Below are 19005 nucleotides of genomic sequence, written 5' to 3' on the forward strand. Positions count from 1 at the left end.
GATAACGATGTTCTGCATACCCATTTTGTTCTAGAGTATGAAGTGGAGAGGTTAGATAAGAAATGCCATGTGAAGTCAAAAATTGAGAAAGTGCTTAGTATTCTCCCAATTGTCAGAGTAAAGTGCGATAATGTTTCGATTAAAATTTACTTCCACAACTGCTTTTGAACCGGATAAAAACATCAAGAATATGTTATTTGCGCTTAAGGGGATAAAACTAGGTATATTTGGTGTAGTGATCAACAAATATAGCATAATATTTGAATCCATCAAATGAATGCACCGAGGAAGTCCACACATTAGAAAAATGAGAGACGAACTTGTAAATGGTAACTTATGACTTTTATTACATTGACAAGCATTACAATTAAAAGACCGGGATAGTGAATTCTACAAATCAGTTTAGAGCTAGAAATAATATGTCTAATAATTGAAATGGATGGATGACCTAGCTTATGATGCCACTTGGACGAAGTGGTCTTGATAGTGGAAAACACAACTAGCGGAGAGGACGGATTGTTGAAAACCAGCCATTCACAGACACCATTCTCAGAGCGGCCCTGTAGAAGTATTGCCCCCATTTGTAGATCCTTCACATGAAAGTAATTGGATAAGAATTCAATAGCATGGTTGTTATTACAACAAAATTGAGAAATAGAAATTAAATTCTTTTTCATAGAAGGCACACGAAGGACATTATGAAGGGAAAAAGTTTTAGTAGGTGTGGGTAAAGAGATATAATCAGTATGGGTGATCAGAAGACCTGTGCCATCACCAATCATGATGTCATCAGAATCATCATACGAAGTATGAAAAAAGAGATTACCCAGATCGATTATGACATTGTGTGATGCGCAGCTATAAAAATGCCGGCCAGGATTGGCAAAGGAAGAATTTGTTGCAACATGTGCACGTGGTTGCCAATGTGGTGTTGGGGAGAGTGTGGCCACTGTGTTTGCTGATGGATAATCGAAGAGGGAGTGGAAACAAAAACCAGTCTAAATAATGGGCACTGTTGGATGTTGTGGCCCTATACCTGGCAACCTGGCATTTTCCAAGGTAGGGATGGGAGGGACGGTGATCCGGCCAAGGTGATGAAGGTGCTGGCATGGTAGAAGACCAGACGAAGTGTGTTGCCAGAGGGACCTCTTGGAGTTGGGCCAAGAGACACCAGAATTGTTACGATGAGCAACATTTGCAGAAGCTGGAAGAAGTGATGTGGAGGACTGATGGAACCGTAAGGAGAGTTCCTTGTTGATCAGCTTCTCATGGAGTTTATTAAAAGAAATAGGAGTTTCACGACCTTCAATCACATCAATGATAAGTTTGTAGTCATCATCACGGCCGTTGAGAATTTTCTCAATTAAATCCTTATGATCCATGGGTTTTCTAAGAGCGGCCAATTCATGAGCACGTGTTTTGATAAATTGCTGGTAATCTGTGATTGTTTGAGAACCTTTAACAGCAGTTTTGAGTTGATCCTTAATTTGTTTAATGTGACTACGAGAGGGACGGGCATAGGAGTTTGCAAGTGTGGTCCAAGCATCACGTGTAGTCTTCGCTTGTTGAATAAGTGGAATGAGAGGTGGAGTGAGAAAGCCAACTAATGTAGCAAAGATCAATTTATCTTGGTGAACCCACGTGGAGAAATCTGGATTTGGGAAATTGACATTATTTTGCTTAATGGTAGGAGGAGGACATGGATGAGAACCATCAATAAATATGTAGAGGTGATACCCAATGAGAATAGCCTCAAGTTGTAGTTTCCACGAGAGATGGTGAGCATGAGTTTAATAATATTGGAGGCTGAGATGTTGATGACTGTCAATGGTTCAGTGGGCTCCTATTCGTTGAGGATAGTGATGGGTTGATTGTCGGCAGCCATGGAGGAAGACGAGATTGAAGGATTAAAAAGGGGGGGCAGCTGTTGTGGTGGAGAAAGCTAGTGCAGGTCAGAATTCCTACTCTGATACCATATAGTAGAATAGAGAATGGGAAGGAATATGGCATATCATTCCAATAAAACATCACTACACATACAGTTTACAAGACTCTGGCAATATGGTAAATGAAAATTACAAAGATTACACACGCACTGACTATGTTCTAATTGATAAAACTCTTAAGAATAAAAATGGAAGAATTACATAGAATGTCAAACTATCTCTAATAGTTTGTTGGAAGAAGTTCGTACAAGTGAGGCAGGTTTTTTAATATACGTTTAAGTAACGCCACTTTATGGAGGTTCATTTATATGTGTATATCGTGTAAATCCATAGAGGCAACTAAAGATGTATGCTTTATTATAGTATAATGCACTTTTTGAGCTTTGGTGACACTGTTTTCTATCATTTTCAGTGTAAGAGACGCGATTGGAAATATTAGTGTGATATCAACTTGACAATTTAGAGTCAACTTGCGCCTCTAGTTATAAAACTGGATTATCTAGCAATCCTTAATCAAGGAAAATACTCACACGGGTTGAAATGTACCTTTCAACATAATAGAAATCCAATCTCAATGCAAGATCATTTTGTCTTATTGTTCATATTATGAAAATCAAGAAACATTTAGAAGTACAAATTCCTAATTATTGATTCTAATTGTCCCTACAAAGTCGACGAGCTCAGGTGCAGTTTTTGATCATATGCAACGAAAGTTCTTGATGGCGCATCCCCTTTTCATACCGCATAAAATTTAAACCAAGACCAAGGAAACTAAGGCAAGTCCCATCACCAAAAAGACACTACCAGCAATCTTTGCTCCACCCTTGCTACTTGCTGCAGTTGTCTTGCTATCAGAACTTGACCCTGTCGAGGAAGAAGATGATGTAGAAGCAGAAGCCGGGGAAGAGCTTGATGTGCTTGAATCCACTCCCGCTACTTGAAATATCTTGGCATCAGGTGAATCTGCTGGGAGTTTGAGTATAGCTGCAATCACAAAAAAAATTATTATCAACTCATCAAACTGAGTGTCAAGTACTGTCTAATCCAGTATACCAAATATACAGTAGAAGTATATATATCTTACAAGGACAATCTGAGACTTTGGCATCTATATTGCATGCAGCAGGCATTTGGAGAGCTAAAGTGGTATTAATCGGAAGTCCCATCGAGGGGTCAGTGCTCTCTTTGATAAGAACACACAAGCATTTGGGTTTCGCAGTCCTAACTTTATCGGTGTCTTGGCAGCACTCAGGAGTAGGCTTCTTTGCTGTGCCGCTCACAAATGGTATGCACGCGGCAAGATTTGTTAGTTGTTCTGCACAATCTTTTTCATCATCTTCCATTGTAGCTGTTGCTACCATTGCCATTGTGCCCACTAAAATGCAAATGATAATAAACAGATTCTTCTTTCTGTTCATTTTTTCTTATATTTTCTACACTCTGAAAGCTGTTAAATCACTAAAGATTGTTTTTATAGGAAGAGCTTTGTTTGGTGTGTGTATATATAGAATTTATTACTTGAGGTATTTATTGTCTTCCCATACAGCACCATTAATAATCATTCAACGGTTTCCTGGTTGGGATTTGTGCAATAGCAGATAGAAATGATATGCCAAATATCGTTTTTATAAAAATATTTGAACTTGTGCAATTGCAAACCCTGTGATTAGCTTGAATTTGATGATTGTGTTAAATGAGAAATCTGCAGAAATGACATTTATTCACATCACTCCATCTGCAACAAAAGGGTAAAACGTTTTCGTTTTCACTTCTGTATTGAAACCCATCAGATTCAGGGTAGAAATTCTGCTAGGTGATGGCTTTACGTACCGAGCAACATAAGTTTAAATCGATTCATTCAAATAAAGTTAGCATATTTATAAATTGTAATCCAGTATTAAACATAAGCATGCCTGCCCACACAGCAGCAATGAATCAGAAAATTGATGCAATGCAGAAATGAAACTTAGATAACGCGCACCTTCATGTCTTCATTAAATGTAGGGTATGCTTTGAGAAATGAAATTGCATCTTCCAAGGCCAAATATGATCGGTTTCAACTTTCAATCAATAATCCACATCTGTCCCATTTTTACTTCTTTAGAAAGTAACGTTAGCAGAAGTGTGAATATGATTGTTGGAATAGAAGCAGGTCGTCCATATGAGTTGATCCAAGACTAGTTATTGACGTTACGCATTATCGTTACATTGATCAACCAAAATTTCGTAAATGATAGTTTAAGAATTTCACATTTGTAATTTCGATATTATCCTAATTTTTCTTATAAATAAGAAGCTTTTTTTAGGGTTTATGTAACCATTATAAAAAGGAGAGAGAGATGTTACAAAAAAATAGATTCAACATTTTTATCTTATAAACTTCTTTTTATCATACTGAATTACTACATTGATAAAAAAAAATTGACAGAGTTTCAAATTGAAGCGAACCACTATAAATCCCAAGTACTCTTATGTCTATTTTCTTTCCGAAATTTCATAACTCGATAGTATAGAATTACAAAATATTGGCATACATACATAGACAGACTCAACATGTTCTTTCTATAGAGAGCAACTTACACCTCTACAACGTCGACAAATAGATTTGGATACTCTTACAAATTCCCAATTAGCACTCTCAGCGCAAATCTATAAATAGGACCCCCAACAGTATCATAAGAATGTGAATCTATGAATAGGACTCCCAACAGTATATTAAGATTGATCTCTGCTATGCCCGTTTTAACATTATGATTCATTAGGGGTGGATGTTTGTGACTGAACGATACCCCCAAAAGCCTTTTATATAGGCTTGTTTATGGCCATTTGAACAAGGGTCCATAGAGTTCTAGCAAGTTGAAATGTGATTAATGTTCCATCCGAATTTCATTGTAAAGTTACAAGTTGATGTGAAATTTCCTCTAGCCATTCATATCTAAATTACTTCTAATCAACTCATACAGAATGATTCGGGACAAATAACATGTCATTCAAGCCAAAACTTGGTCCTTTTTGGAACTGAAGCTGGGGGGTGGGGAATATATCCCAAAAATACTTAAAAGAAGAGCTAAACAAGTCCACACTAACTTCAATAAAGGAAGAATAACAAGTCTTATTCCTTGAAGTCGTCTTTGTCATCGACTGGGTTTGGCATGTTCCTCCAGTAAACAGCAAGAGCACTTCCTCCTAGCTGCAAATTTCACATATGAAATGTACGTCGTATAAGTATACGTACGGAAACTATACCACTACTCTAGCAATGCTCAAATGAAAGGCACGTAAATATATACTTTAAGCGCCGAACCATACTCACCGCCATGCAGACAACGCTTACAGCAGAAGGCACGGCCACCAGAGGATTTGTGAAATGTTTTTGGGCCAGCAAAAATCCAAGTGCAGAGCTCTGTTAATAACAAAGAATAAACAATTAAAAGTCCATTCCAGAACATCCATGCACAAGTAACTAAGTTCGGGAGAAAATTAACATCAAAGATAAATGTTTACGTACTATTTCGAAATGTCATGCAAATTGTATTAAGCTCTACTAATAATACTTAACTGCACAAGCTACAAGAATCTAATATTGCATCGACTAAAATGTGTGAAGACCACTATTCTTTTAGAAAGAAATATAAAAATCAGTCAGCAAAATAATAGCAATGTTAACCAGATCACAAATATAACACCAAGAGAAGGTATTCAAATTATAACATTTTACATAAAAGTGCTATATTCCACAAATTCAGCATGAGTCCAGATTGATTCAGCATTTTCCATTCATGTACGAGAATGTTTCATATGTCTCACAGATTACTTTATTATAACATCAATACTCGTTCTCCTTGATGGCAGAGAAGAAGATCCATAAAAGAGCAAGCATCTAAAGCCATGAGATAACAAGATTCTCAAACCTCTTTCAACACCCTCCAAGCAGTAAAAGTTTTGAAAAATGAGATACAATTTGATGAATTGTGCTATACATGAAGAACATTAATCCAATTACATGTAGCTGGCAGAGTGCATCTCCAATTCTAGAAATAAACCATGTTGCAACACAAATAAACAAAATTTATGGACTCTAAGAGAAACAATGATGGGATATACCTGCATTCCACATTCTATAGAAATAGTACGAGAAGTTGATTCACCGAATGATATTTTTGAAATCCAATAACCAATAAAAAATGCTGCGGCGTGTAACAGGGCCACTGGGAATATTAATTGTGCCCCCTGAGTTTTCAGGACTTCTGAAACTTGCCCAATCTAATGACGGGAAAAACAAAGAAGCTCTACGTCAATATGTGCAAGAAGGTAGCAGGGAGCAACACTGTCTAATGTCTATAGAATAATACATAGATCCCATAGTTGTACATAATGAACTTACAGGACTCGCACATAGAAGGGTGGTCAGGATAACTCCAATTAAAGGTGTAACTGTAATTATTTTAGATGTGAACTTTGGAAAGAACTCGTTTGCTAACACTGCCAAAAAAGTAAGCATGTCAAGTGAGAGATCCAGGAGGTAAAAATTTAAGCTTATTTAACAACCAATAGAGATATTTTTGTCTAGAATAATAAAAGAACAGAAATTTAAATTTCTCAGGTTACCCCCAATAATTGTTGGCACTAACACAACCTGAAAAGTGCTTATTGCTAGACCCTGTAATACAAAAAAAGTGTGCAAGTGTTAATTGTTATGGAAGAAAATCCTCGATGCAAGCAAATTACAAGATATGAAAGTCAGATATGCATGGTGTCCTTGAGATTCTTGCTAGCAGAGTTATCTGATGCTCTATACACTAGTTTATATCTTAATATTGAGTATGGAGAATCTGACATCCCACAAGCAATTAAGTCACAGCTTACGTTTTTATTCTATTATCCAGTCTTGTGTATGCAAGCACAAGTTAATAGTTCTACTAGCTATATCTAGGATGCATACAAGTTGTTCAACTATGCAAAATTCACCGTTACATATTTGAGGAAAATCAATATGTAAGTCTTACAGCTGCATCAACTGGTACAAGCTGACCAGCAAGAAGCTTAGTGAGGAGCGGTGTCATCACAATAGCACCAATGGTTGAACAACTGCAAAAACAACAGAAATACCATGGTCATTCCAACTATATATCAACAACTTTTTCTAGCAAAGGATGCTTAAATATTAGACCCTGCCATTTAGATGTCGGCATATCTACTTTTAATGTTACATCCTGAATATTTGTGCAGGATTTCCTTTTCACACGTTTACTCTTTTCTTATTTGAGACATGAATTTAACACATCACAGTGAGTAGGTTAATTCTGTAACTGAGAATGAGCCATCCTCTTTACAGTAAGAATATAAAAAAGGTTTCAGTGTTTTCTAGGAAAATAGTTGGATCTTAGACCGTGTCAAAATATTTTATGAAATACTTCAACAACTTTATAAAACAGCTCTGCTACATAAAAATTTGTTATAATATATAGCCTCCGTTTGGATACAAATTTATAAATATGTTTATAAATTCAGTCAAAGTCACATTCATAAATGCCATTCATTATTATTCACATATTTCATGGGAACCATTACTATTCCTATTTATAGATTTGCCAAACAGAGGTATAATCTTTGAGGTTAGCTCGTAAAGCAACGGAATATTGCGGTTAATTCATGAGAGCCTCACAGATTTCTTAGGTCTTAGTTGTTCCAGCTCAAATATGCAATCAGATAAGTTATCCATGCGCCTAAGCATGCATTTTCCTAGTTACTATAAAGGAATGTGTTTGCAAAAGAAATTTCCGTAACAAAAAGTCGTCACTGCCAAAATTCAATTGCAAGAGGAAGTTTATTTGTATCTCGCAAAATAAAATTACCAATTCAAAATAGACTGATGATTTAATCTTTGCATTAAATGTCACGTTGACTGAATGCAGAAGATCCAAGGTATTTATCTATTTAGCGCCTTAACCCTGAAAATATGCTTGTAAGGAATCACTTTTCCTTCCTTCGTGAGAATTATCTAGGATCATTATGCTAAATATACAGAATTATACAGAATGTAGTTTAAAAAGGCTATACAGATTCATCATGTTCCAACAAGACAGTGAGAAAAAGGCTGTAAGTGAACTTACGTTGTCATGAGAACTGAGAGTGCAACATTACCCTTGGATATATATGTAGCAACATTTGATGCCTGGCCTCCAGGGCAGCATGAAACCAAAATAAGACCAGTTGCCAAAGGAGCCGACAATTTCAGAGTCTGTAGATCAGTGCAGAAACACTTAGCAATATTTCGAGGACAACATCTTGAAAAGCAAAATCAAACTTGAGGGACAAGAAAAGTATGGTGGTTATTGTAGAAGAATCAAGAAGCATGCTCAGTCATTGCAGCCCAGTAGGCAAGTCAGGACGAGAAAATACGAAGCCTCCGTTTGGGAAGAATTTTAAAACTGTTTAATTTATAAATAAATAAAAATGAGTGGTGGTTAAGTAGGCACTACTTGTGGGTATATTAGAATGTGCGGTTAAAAATGAAGTTTGACCATTTATAAAATATTTATAACCTTTGCCAAATGGAGACAAACTTCTGCCATTACGAGGAATAAAGAGAATATTTAGGTTTGCAACTTTAAGCCTCCGTTTGGCAAGCAATTTGTAAATGGTTTATAAATACAGTCAGAGCCAATTTCAACCACACATCCATAACTATGACTCGGTATCATCCATATATTTCGTGAAACCCACTAGTATTCATCTTACTATTCCTATTTAGAAACCATTTACAAATTTTCCAAGCAGCGGCTAAAGCATAACAAGGCTTCCTCAAGATATGAATTACTTTAGAAGACAATTATTAAGGCTACATTTTATATATAAGATGTTACTGTATTAGCTTTAGCAGAATAAAGTAGAACCACTCAGGCATTCATTCAATTATCTCCACTGCTATGGAGCTTTGAAATGCCTAAGACTTTTCAGACATCACATCAATATCAGGACTGGAGGAAAGCGATACTAGAACATCCTTTAAACCATCACAGTCAACTAATAGAATGTTCAGTCATAGTCCTATGAGTTCAATTATGATCGTACATGCAACTTGTAAATAAATAGTTACCAGTGTCAAGAGGATGAAGACTTACCATTGCAATAAAGAAGCCCAACATGGGCTTGATGATGTATTGTGCCAAAAATCCCACACCCACCTAAAAACACAAGCAACAATTTCTCTCAAATATATCGATGTAAGTATTCATATCCTCGATAGCAGCATTTCTTCTGCAATATATATAAATTACTACTTACAGTCCATGGGTTGCGCAAACATCTTCTGAAGTCCTCGAATGTAAGTGTCAATCCCATCGAAAGCATAAGGAAACCCAAACCAACAGTAAATAGGTCTGTTTCTAACCAAGTAACCTGCAAGACTCTGAGATTCAACTAATTGATAATTATTAAGTTTCAGCAGTTGCAACTGAAAGAACTTACCGCAGCAGGTTTGTAAATGCCAATAATGGTACCTAATATAACCTGCACAGAGTGAATAGAACTGATAAGTGAATCTTTCCATGACATAACTTCTTCCGAGGACGGCATAGAGGAAAAAAGGAACAAAATGAAATTTTACTGTTGCAACAAAATTGAATGAACATACCCACACTGGAAAGAGAGTTGTCAATGTTTCAATTATTCTCTCATATTGGCTCAATGGGCTTGATGATGTATTGTGCCAAAAATCCCACACCCACCTAAAAACACAAGCAACAATTTCTCTCAAATATATCGATGTAAGTATTCATATCCTCGATAGCAGCATTTCTTCTGCAATATATATAAATTACTACTTACAGTCCATGGGTTGCGCAAACATCTTCTGAAGTCCTCGAATGTAAGTGTCAATCCCATCGAAAGCATAAGGAAACCCAAACCAACAGTAAATAGGTCTGTTTCTAACCAAGTAACCTGCAAGACTCTGAGATTCAACTAATTGATAATTATTCAAGTTTCAGCAGTTGCAACTGAAAGAACTTACCGCAACAGGTTTGTAAATGCCAATAATGGTACCTAATATAACCTGCACAGAGTGAATAGAACTGATAAGTGAATCTTTCCATGACATAACTTCTTCCGAGGACGGCATAGAGGAAAAAAGGAACAAAATGAAATTTTACTGTTGCAACAAAATTGAATGAACATACCCACACTGGAAAGAGAGTTGTCAATGTTTCAATTATTCTCTCATATTGGCTCATTTTACTAGTATTGTTGGTAAAATCTCCAGAGGTGGCCGCCTTGCAACAAACACTTGAATTCCTAATCATAGTCATAAACAGTTGTGATTGCCATACCCTAAATGAATAGCTGAAAACGTAAAAGAAAGAAAGTATTTTGACATATTCCCTTCATCATCAACTACAAGGGACAAAAGCAATGTCTTGGGAATAGGATTAACACCGAGGTAAGATAAATGTTTCTAACATATTTGTTGTGATCTTGACCAGCAGTTTCCATTTAAAATAGGAGCAAAAAACGACAGAAAATCTCCATAACAAAATGTACTAGCAAAAGGCTAACAATGTCGGGAGAGTAACATGAGAAACGTTAAAAGAAGAAAGAAAAAAAATGACAGCTGAAGGTGGCCTAGAGCTTGTAGTTTTTTCCCTTCATTCTCGTGTTATTTTAAGTAGGATTCACACTATTCAACATATCAAAGAAAAACAAGGAGAAACCTGAACTACCCAAAAAAAAAAAGTTTCTCAAGGGACACGAAGTTTTCTACTTTCAACATGAATTTAAAAATGCCATAATTTCTTGGAAAAATAAAACTCTTTTTATGTATAAACCTCCACGATTTTCCCAAATCTGATGACTTTCCTTCGTTCTTTTTTCAAACTTGTAATACAACCAGACAAAAAAAAAAAAAAAAAAAAAGCTCCCTGTTTTTTGCTCTTTCCTCCAATTTTATGTTTTAGAAAACAGTGATTTGAGATGCTGGTAAAAGAGGGGAAAATATTTCGGGAAAAAACTCTATATTGTTATGGTATTTTTCCATTGTTATGGTATTTTCCCAGTAGAGGAAAGGTTAGGTTCCTCAACAAAAAATAAAAAATTGATTTCTCCTTTCAAAGTGTTTGGGTGTAACGCTTTGCACATGAATGGAAGAAGCAGTGTCAAGAGAACAAAGCTACTCTACGCACATTTTTTGGATTATGAAGATTCAAATTTTGTCACATTCTATAGCATCTGGTCAACAATAAGACTGAGAAGCACATAGCTCTCTCCACCTAAAAAACTTTGAGATGCCACCACAATTGATAGTCAATGCTCCTGAATTGGTTCCGCACTTCTACTACGTTACAAAGGTTTTTAGGTTGTGGAGATGTTTAGAGAAATGTTACAAAGGTTTTTAGGTTGTGGTGATGTTCTGGATGTCGTCATGTGCCACGTACAACGAGCAAGAACGGGCAAAGTGCTGTCTATGAAGCACAGAAATGTCAGCCAGGAGCACTGTCCATTACCCAGGTATCATCAGACTGTATGTTACTTACTGATAAAGAGGTGTCACGAGATCATTCTTAAGGCCTCAAATTAAGACACTCTAACATCATTATAGTTTTCATTTTGAAGTCCTTCAAGTATAAAAAGAACGGTTACATATTGTCTTTGGTGACTTTTAGAGAAGTACAATGATCAAGGAATAAAGAGAGCTTTCAACAGAGCAATGTGCATGAAATTATGGGGACAAGTTATCCTGGTAAAAAATCTCCAAAATATCAGGTGTCTTCTTTTATCTTATCATTAAAAAAATAATAAAAAAAAAATCAGGGTAGGGCCTTTCTTCTGCTCTTTTGTCTTTTTTTTTTTTTTTTTTTTTTACGTAATTATTTTCATGTATCTTGTTTGCAGTCGATTGGTTTTGTGTTTACCTTTGCTTACTTATTTAGGCTTGATTTTTTTTACTTCCTGAACGTGTCTGTTTTGATAACATTTGGTCCATTAGGCAACTAATTGAGCTTACAAATTTATCTGTTTAATATCCATGTTATTGGATCAAGATCTCCAAGTTAATATATAGCAAATTTTCCCCCAAAGAAATTTTTGGCTATTCCCTGGATGCTCTTTCCCATTTAATGCAATAATAAACCAACATGAAGAAAAAATAAAATTAGCTTGTTATCTTCTCTTAAGCATAACCATACCTTGAAGCAGATGATTTTACAAATGTCATAGGCACTGAGACAGCAGTAATAGAATTCTGGTGTTTACTATGAATAGCCAAATTACTTCTGTTACCCTCGGATGCAATAAGCTCACCCCTGAAATCTAAAAATCAACAAAATAATTAATCTATCAATTTAAAATCAAAATTTCAAAAGAGCCCACAAGACTGAAGCTCCTGAAGACCCCCAAAAATTGAAATAGGATATTAAAAAACTACACGTACTCTGAAAGCTCTGTCGTCTTCCGACTGAAAGATCACAGCTTGGCTTAGGAAGAGCGTAATATTGCTGCAAACTACAATCTTTACTAACGAATCTTGAAATTGTAGCCATTGGTAATACAATTCGGAAGAAGATAATGGGATTTTTGGTTTAAGTTCAATTCAGGTTTAAGCAAGGGTTTTGGAGCTGTAAAATTCGACTTTGGGGTATGGGAAAATTACTGGGTTCCAGGGTGGACAAGATGATAGAATTCTGAGGAGCCTTGAATCGTCCTCGACCACAAATTACACGAAGGGGCTCATTCAAATGTTTCGCAAATTGCATTATTGCAAATGTGAAAGCTCCACCAACGTCAAAATGAAGAAGGGGATTGTTGTATCCGTTGTCATGTTATGCTTCTGATTGTCTATTCCTCGAAAATGGGGAGATTTTTTTATTTGGCATAATTTTATATCATTTTAATTTATTCATAGAAAACTCTATCATGTCCTGAAAGAAATAACTCTTCTTATATTGTAATATATATCCCAATCTTTTTAAACTATCTTTATCTTATTTTTATTCTATTATGGATTTCAGTATATAGGTTCATTCTATTATCTAATATATTGGAATAATTTACAACATATTGTTTATATTTTTTATTAAGTATATTATATTCTTCAGATGATACATTTATATTTTTTAATTGAGAAATAATATTTTCTATTTATTCTAACATTCTTTCTAATAGATTATCTAATCCTTCAAATATATATTCTGACATTTAATCATACAAATAATCCCTACGATTCTCTAAGATCTTAAAAAGATTCGTTCAAATTTTAGCAAAAATTAATAGTCTTACCTTAGTTCTCATCCGAATCTTTATTTTTAGAACCAAGTGACCTCCAAACTCTGAATATATAAATTGTTTCCTTGAACGACCTCTTGCTCTTTCAACTTCTTGCTCTCGATATATCAATTCTAAAGAATAAATCTCTAGATTTCAATTAAAGAAAAACTCTATTTTTGCTAAAATACGAAAGAAACTTTCTATTAGATTCTTCAAGAATCTGTGGGAAAAAGATTTAGAGCCTGTTTGGGAGTGATTTTGAGAATTGATTTTTTGACCGTTAGGAAAAAAGTGGGGTCCACTTGTGAGAGAAAAAGTCAAATATGATGGCTGGAATAGTGAAATAACGGTCAAAAAATCAATTTTTTGGGTGAAAAAATGGGTCCAAACAGGCCCTTAGAAACTCATATTGATATCAAAATATAGGAATTTTACTTCTGTAGAGATTTATACAATATTTCTATTTGATACAAAAGGATTTTCAGAAAAACTAGTTTTTCAAATCGAGGATGGCTTGAGAGTAACTATTGATTACAATTCGAGATTTCAAGATATCTCTATCCTTTCCTCATGCCTCTATTTATACATACAAATGAAGCTCTTAGTATTGATCTAATTACATCATTGCATATATCAGCTATATCAAAAGGCACTCTTGCTTTTCTATTATTTTCCTTTTCGGGCCTACATCTTCACATGCAGCTTTATTATTGTCCTCATTTGACATGCAGCTTTATCGAAGGTGCTCTATTATCGTCCTATTTTCTTTATTTCTTCTCATGCAGTTGAAACAATCTCTTAGCTGGCAAGATTCTTTGATAGTAGTAGGACATCCTGAAAATTGATGTATGTCGAATTTTGTAATATAGTCCTTTAAGATTTTTTATTTTCTATGTTTTCCATTTGAAACTAGCATTCAATTTTGATATTGACATGAATATGACAATTTTTAATCATACAAATTTTTAGCAATATTGTATATGGCTTTGATTCCAAGTGCTCTTCTATACTTGATCCATGACTTGGTGACCTTTGGAACCTTTTTATCATTTTCTATAACATCTATTTCAAAATTGGCTACAACATATCCAATTGAGATTATGTGTTCAACTGCATAATAAACAATTTCATCATATTCAGAACTTATTGAATAAAATTTCAAATATATTCTTCGTCCCTTGAAAAATCTTGATACTTCTTTTATGAATATGCCATCCAATTTCAAAATTTCAATCAAATTTTTTCCTGGATATATCAAATCCAGAAATCCATAATCTGCAATAATCTTTATGAATGAAGGGTCTCCTCCTTCCATGACTGTTACTCTAGGATAAACATTATTTTTTGGAGAAATGAAATGTGAATCATTTTTTTTATTTCATAAACGATTTTGACTATTTTGGCATATTCTTCTTGTTTTGGATCTAAAAGGATCATATTATCTTAGTCCTAGTCTATGAAACTGATAGTTTTGAAATCTTTTTTTATCTCCATGTATCACTACTTTTTTAGTTGATGTTGAATCTCTTTTTTATCAATAGTATGGTGTCACGTCTGGGTTCACTGCTACTTTCAATTGTCCCTATTTGATATTGATTTGGAAAACTTATTTCTGAGCTCTTTGGCATATCTGTCTCAGACAGTATATCTTTTAGTTGTGTTGCAATAGTATCAACTTGATTTTTTAGTTCTATGGCCTCTTTATGATGCTTAGTAGTGATATTCATCAATTTTTTTATATTTGAGTTGAACATCCCTGAGATCTGTGTTGCACCAGTATTTATGTTTTCAAATTCTTCTTCAAGAAAACCTGTCCTTTTTTATATATGTAGGATATATTGGTATAAATCCATGACTTTGACTTTATCCATCAGCAAATTCTATATTTTTGCTGGGAAAATCTGCAAGAAAATTAACTCCTTCAATATGAACTATATTAAAATTATAAAATGCTAAATAAGCTTGCCATCTATGTAGTCTTCTATATTGAAGTTCTAATGATAGTTTATTCCTGACTAATCCTACAACTTGAGAATCATCAGTTTCAACTATGAATTTTTTAGATAACAAAAATAATTAGAACTTTTTTATTTTTCTAATAATTGCTAGTAATAATTTTTCATGAATAGTATAATTTATTTCTACTTGATTAAAAGTTCCACTTGAATATCTACAAATCTCATTTAAATCTGTTTTTAATATTGTTGCCTAATATTTATCTAAGGCATCGGTGTTAACAATCAAATTATCTTTTTCATCTGGTAATCCTAATTTTGGTAAATTTTTACATTCTTCTTTTAATAATTTAACTATTTTTTTATGTTCTTCATTCTATCTTTTAGTATTTTTTTTCTAAGTATGTATTTTATGCATTTTCTTAGAAAGATTTTCAATAAATCATTCTGTATAATTTAAACATCCAAAAAAATTTTGTATTTGTTCTTTGGATTCTAATTTATCTCATAAACTTTATATCTTTTTAGATATATGATTTTGCAATTTTATTCCCCTTTTATCTATTAATAATTCAAGAAAGTCTATTTCTTGTATTTTCTATTATAGATTTCTTTTTAAAAAGTACAATTCTTTCTTTTTTACATTCATTTATAAATTGTAATAAATGATTTCTATGTTCTTCTTTACTATTGGAACATATTTAATGTGATCCAAGAGCCGAGCCAGATGAAGGCGACTGCGGGACAAGATCCGTTGATAATTGAAGGCGGACCGATGATGCAATCTAGGGCAAAGGAAGTGAAACAAGCGATGAGATTGCTCGTTCAAGAAATCATTGGTGGGACGATGTTCGGGACTCAAAATATGACAAGTTTCATGTTTGGATCGAAAGCCGAAGTGAAATGGATCAACGCGTTACAAGCTGCCGAAGAAGAAGATGAACCGCAAAACCATGCGGCCATACCCCTTTAATGGCTTGTGGTCGCACAGCCATAGTCAAAGAATTCGTTGGGAATTTCTGGGTCTACCATGCCACCACATGGAAAACAACCATGCGGCCGCATGGTTATAAAATTTGACGCGTTTTTAATTTTCCGCGAATTTCCTTATTTTGTTAGAATTTGATACCAATTAGACTTCTTTTCATATTTTGATGATTTTGCATGATTTTAGCTAGGTTTTTTTAGCTTTAGTATAAATACTCTTTCCATTACATTGTGCAGTAACTTTTGGCAATTATTATTGAATTCAAGAGAGACTTTTGCTTTCTTCCAATTTGTTCTTCTTTGAACAATAATTTAGAACTTATCAAGGATAATTCCTTGTGGCGTTTAACACTGGATCGTGGGTTCTTCAATTTGTAAACAAGGGGTCCATCGCATCACCGTTATCTTTAGGTTCTTTGTTTCATTTTGTTGGGTTCATTCCAAACTGGTTATCAATTGGCATTCTTAAGTTTCGCATCAATTTAGTTGAGGGTTTCGTAGTCTAAGTTGCTACGGAGTTCACATCAATTGGTATCAGAGCTTTGGTTCCAATTTAATTAAGTTCTATCTTTAATTTTCTTGTTAGGTCATAGTTTTATTTGATTTCCAATTTCCTTCCTTGTTCTTGAATCGTTCTTCAATTGATTCATTCAATCTATATTTCTCGATGGTAGTGTAATCTCTTGAATTAGTTAAAAAAAAAAGGTTACTGTACATCCGGATAAAAAAAATTACTGTTCACGTCAAAAAAAATTATTATTATTTTATTATTTACTTGATTTGCTACCAACAAGTTTATATTCAAATTCCTAAATTCCAAAGTTCTCTTTCAATTCGTCAATTTCGTCAATTGTTCCGTTGAAATTTTATTGAGTCCATTCAAATTTCATTTTATTTGTTTTCAACCCCTTGCAAATTATTCTCTTGACTTACGTTTCGAGTTGAATCTGCAAGTTTTAATCTGGTGACTTCATTATTGTTTTTGGAAGCACTTGGTGGAAGCATTGAGTTGTAAAAGGCAGAATGGTGAGCTTATTAGAGGGTAAAAGTCAATTGTGTGATTCCAAGTAAAATTTGGTGAGGCAGAAATTGAGAGAATGTTTGAACAAGAAGGTTCCAACTCAAGCCGACACGACTATCACAACAGAAATCGGAGGATTTGATACAGCAGTTTGAACTTGCTTTTGGGATTGTTAGAGATAGGCTAGGTCAACAGGATGTTTGGAGGGCTAAGCAGGAAGCTTGGATGATAAGGATGGATACATCGGTGGCTAATCTTAGTACGGAGCCGCTGGTAGAAGTATCTAATGCCAGCAGGCCGGGTAGGCGGGAGCATAGGATGGAACGGGAAGCAATTGATCTGAGCAGTGAATGGGATGATAAGGCGTATGGAGAAGTACGGATGGGACAGATGAAGAATAGAGGTGGTAGGCCTGAACGACGGGTTAGGAATAATCACGGAGATGAGGCGGATGGGGACATGGGCAATATCAAAATGTCCATTCCATAATTTAAGGGGAGGAGTGACCCAGAGGCGTACTTGGAGTGGGAAAAGAAGGTGGAATTAATTTTTGAGTGCTATAATTATTCGAAGGAGAAGAAAATGAAGTTAGCGGTGTTAGAGTTCATTGATTACACAATAACCTGGTGGGATCAAGTGGTTACTACACAGCGATGGTTTGGGGGAAGACTAATTAGTACTTGGGAGGATTTGAAGGCATTGATGAGGAAGTCGTTCGTTCCTAACCACTACTATAAGGAGATCCACTAGAAGTTGCAAAGCCTGTATCAAGGGTCGAGGAGCTTGGAGGACTATCACAAGGAAATGAAAATACTCATGATCAGGACAAATGTGGTGGAGAATCGGGAAGCTATCATGGCACAGTTCTTAAAAGGTCTATATCGGGAAATTACTAATGTAGTGGAATTGCAGCATTACGTTGAGCTGGAAAACATGTTGCATGTAGTCATGAAGGTGGAAAAACAACTTAAGAGGAAGGGGACTACAAGGCTGTCGGTGATTACTTCATCTTCTAACCCAAATTGGAAGTCGAAGTGGGATGGTAATAATAAGGAGAGCAAAGCAGTAACCAAAGGAAGAAGTGAGTGACAGAAGGGGAAAGAAGAAAGTGCTAGTAGGACAGCGCCAAAATCGGAGCCACAACCATCACGAAGTCGGGACATCAAGTGTTTCAGGTGTTTGGGGTCGGGACACATTGCATCTCAGTGTCCTAACAAACGAACCATGGTATTGTGGGACAATGGAGAGGTGGTAAGTGAGAGTGAAGGAGAGTATAATGACATGCCTGCGTTGGAGGATATTGGTAGTGAAAACGAGACAAAATTTTCCGTTAGGGAGCTGCTGTTCTCGAGGCGAGCACTTAACACTCAAATCAAGACAGATGATTTGGAGCAGCAGTGGGAGAACATATTCCACACTCGGTGCCACGTCCATGATCAGGTATGTAGCTTGATTATTGATGGTGGGAGTTGTACAAATGTGGCTAGCACAACTTTAGTTGAGAAATTGGGTTTGGCATTATTGAGACACCCTAGGCCTTATAAATTGCAGTGGTTGAATGAGAGTGTGGAAGTTAGGGTAAATAAACGGGTGTTAATTAATTTCTCAATTGGGAGATATAGTGACAAGGTTGTATGTGATGTGGTACCTATGCAAGCGGGTCATATTCTATTGGGAAGACCCTGTCAATTCGATAGGAAGGTTACACATGATAGGTATAGGAACCGGTATAGCTTTATGAATGATGGAAGGTCCATAACTCTTGCGCCATTAACACCGGCTCAAGTGTATGAAGACCAAATAAAACTGAGAAATGAGGAAGAAAGGCGAACGAGAG

General features: G+C 35.2%; 2 protein-coding genes across 3 annotated transcripts; both read right to left on the bottom strand.

Annotated features, from left to right (window-relative positions):
* Positions 1-2483: 2483 nt before the first annotated feature.
* LOC111375855 (protein YLS3-like) lies at positions 2484-3540 on the bottom strand. The gene is made up of 2 exons (XM_022998768.1): positions 3031-3540; positions 2484-2930 (listed from the first exon to the last, which is right to left on the bottom strand). The coding sequence occupies exons 1-2, from the start codon at positions 3362-3364 to the stop codon at positions 2698-2700; spliced, it is 567 nt and encodes a 188-aa protein (XP_022854536.1). The 5' UTR covers positions 3365-3540; the 3' UTR covers positions 2484-2697.
* Positions 3541-4792: 1252 nt separating this feature from the next.
* On the bottom strand, positions 4793-12793 carry LOC111411289 (sodium/pyruvate cotransporter BASS2, chloroplastic). Of its 2 annotated transcripts, none has more exons than XM_023041836.1 (13): positions 12373-12793; positions 12128-12251; positions 10127-10241; positions 9961-10002; positions 9777-9890; positions 9071-9133; positions 8060-8187; positions 6953-7034; positions 6555-6606; positions 6331-6428; positions 6051-6209; positions 5260-5349; positions 4793-5136 (listed from the first exon to the last, which is right to left on the bottom strand). In XM_023041836.1, the coding sequence occupies exons 1-13, from the start codon at positions 12479-12481 to the stop codon at positions 5059-5061; spliced, it is 1254 nt and encodes a 417-aa protein (XP_022897604.1). In that variant the 5' UTR covers positions 12482-12793; the 3' UTR covers positions 4793-5058. The 2 variants fall into 2 exon arrangements, with proteins under 2 accessions (XP_022897604.1, XP_022897606.1); XM_023041838.1 differs by lacking the exons at positions 9777-9890; positions 9961-10002 and adding exons at positions 9234-9347; positions 9417-9458 and having other exon boundaries at positions 12373-12792.
* Positions 12794-19005: the final 6212 nt, after the last annotated feature.

Source organism: Olea europaea, chromosome 2 (genome assembly GCF_002742605.1).
Source record: "Olea europaea var. sylvestris chromosome 2, O_europaea_v1, whole genome shotgun sequence".
Classification (NCBI taxonomy): domain Eukaryota; kingdom Viridiplantae; phylum Streptophyta; class Magnoliopsida; order Lamiales; family Oleaceae; genus Olea; species Olea europaea.

Coding starts and splice junctions, on each gene's coding strand:
- LOC111375855 (XM_022998768.1), bottom strand. CDS start 3,364: ATGAACAGAAAGAAGAATCTGTTTATTATCATTTGCATTTTAGTGGGC. Junction 2,931..3,030: donor CAAAGTCTCAGATTGTCCTT/GTAAGATATATA, acceptor TTGTGATTGCAG/CTATACTCAAACTCCCAGCA.
- LOC111411289 (XM_023041836.1), bottom strand. CDS start 12,481: ATGGCTACAATTTCAAGATTCGTTAGTAAAGATTGTAGTTTGCAGCAA. Junction 9,134..9,776: donor GTTTGCGCAACCCATGGACT/GTAAGTAGTAAT, acceptor TTGTGTTTTTAG/GTGGGTGTGGGATTTTTGGC. Junction 6,429..6,554: donor AGTGCCAACAATTATTGGGG/GTAACCTGAGAA, acceptor CTTTTTTGGCAG/TGTTAGCAAACGAGTTCTTT.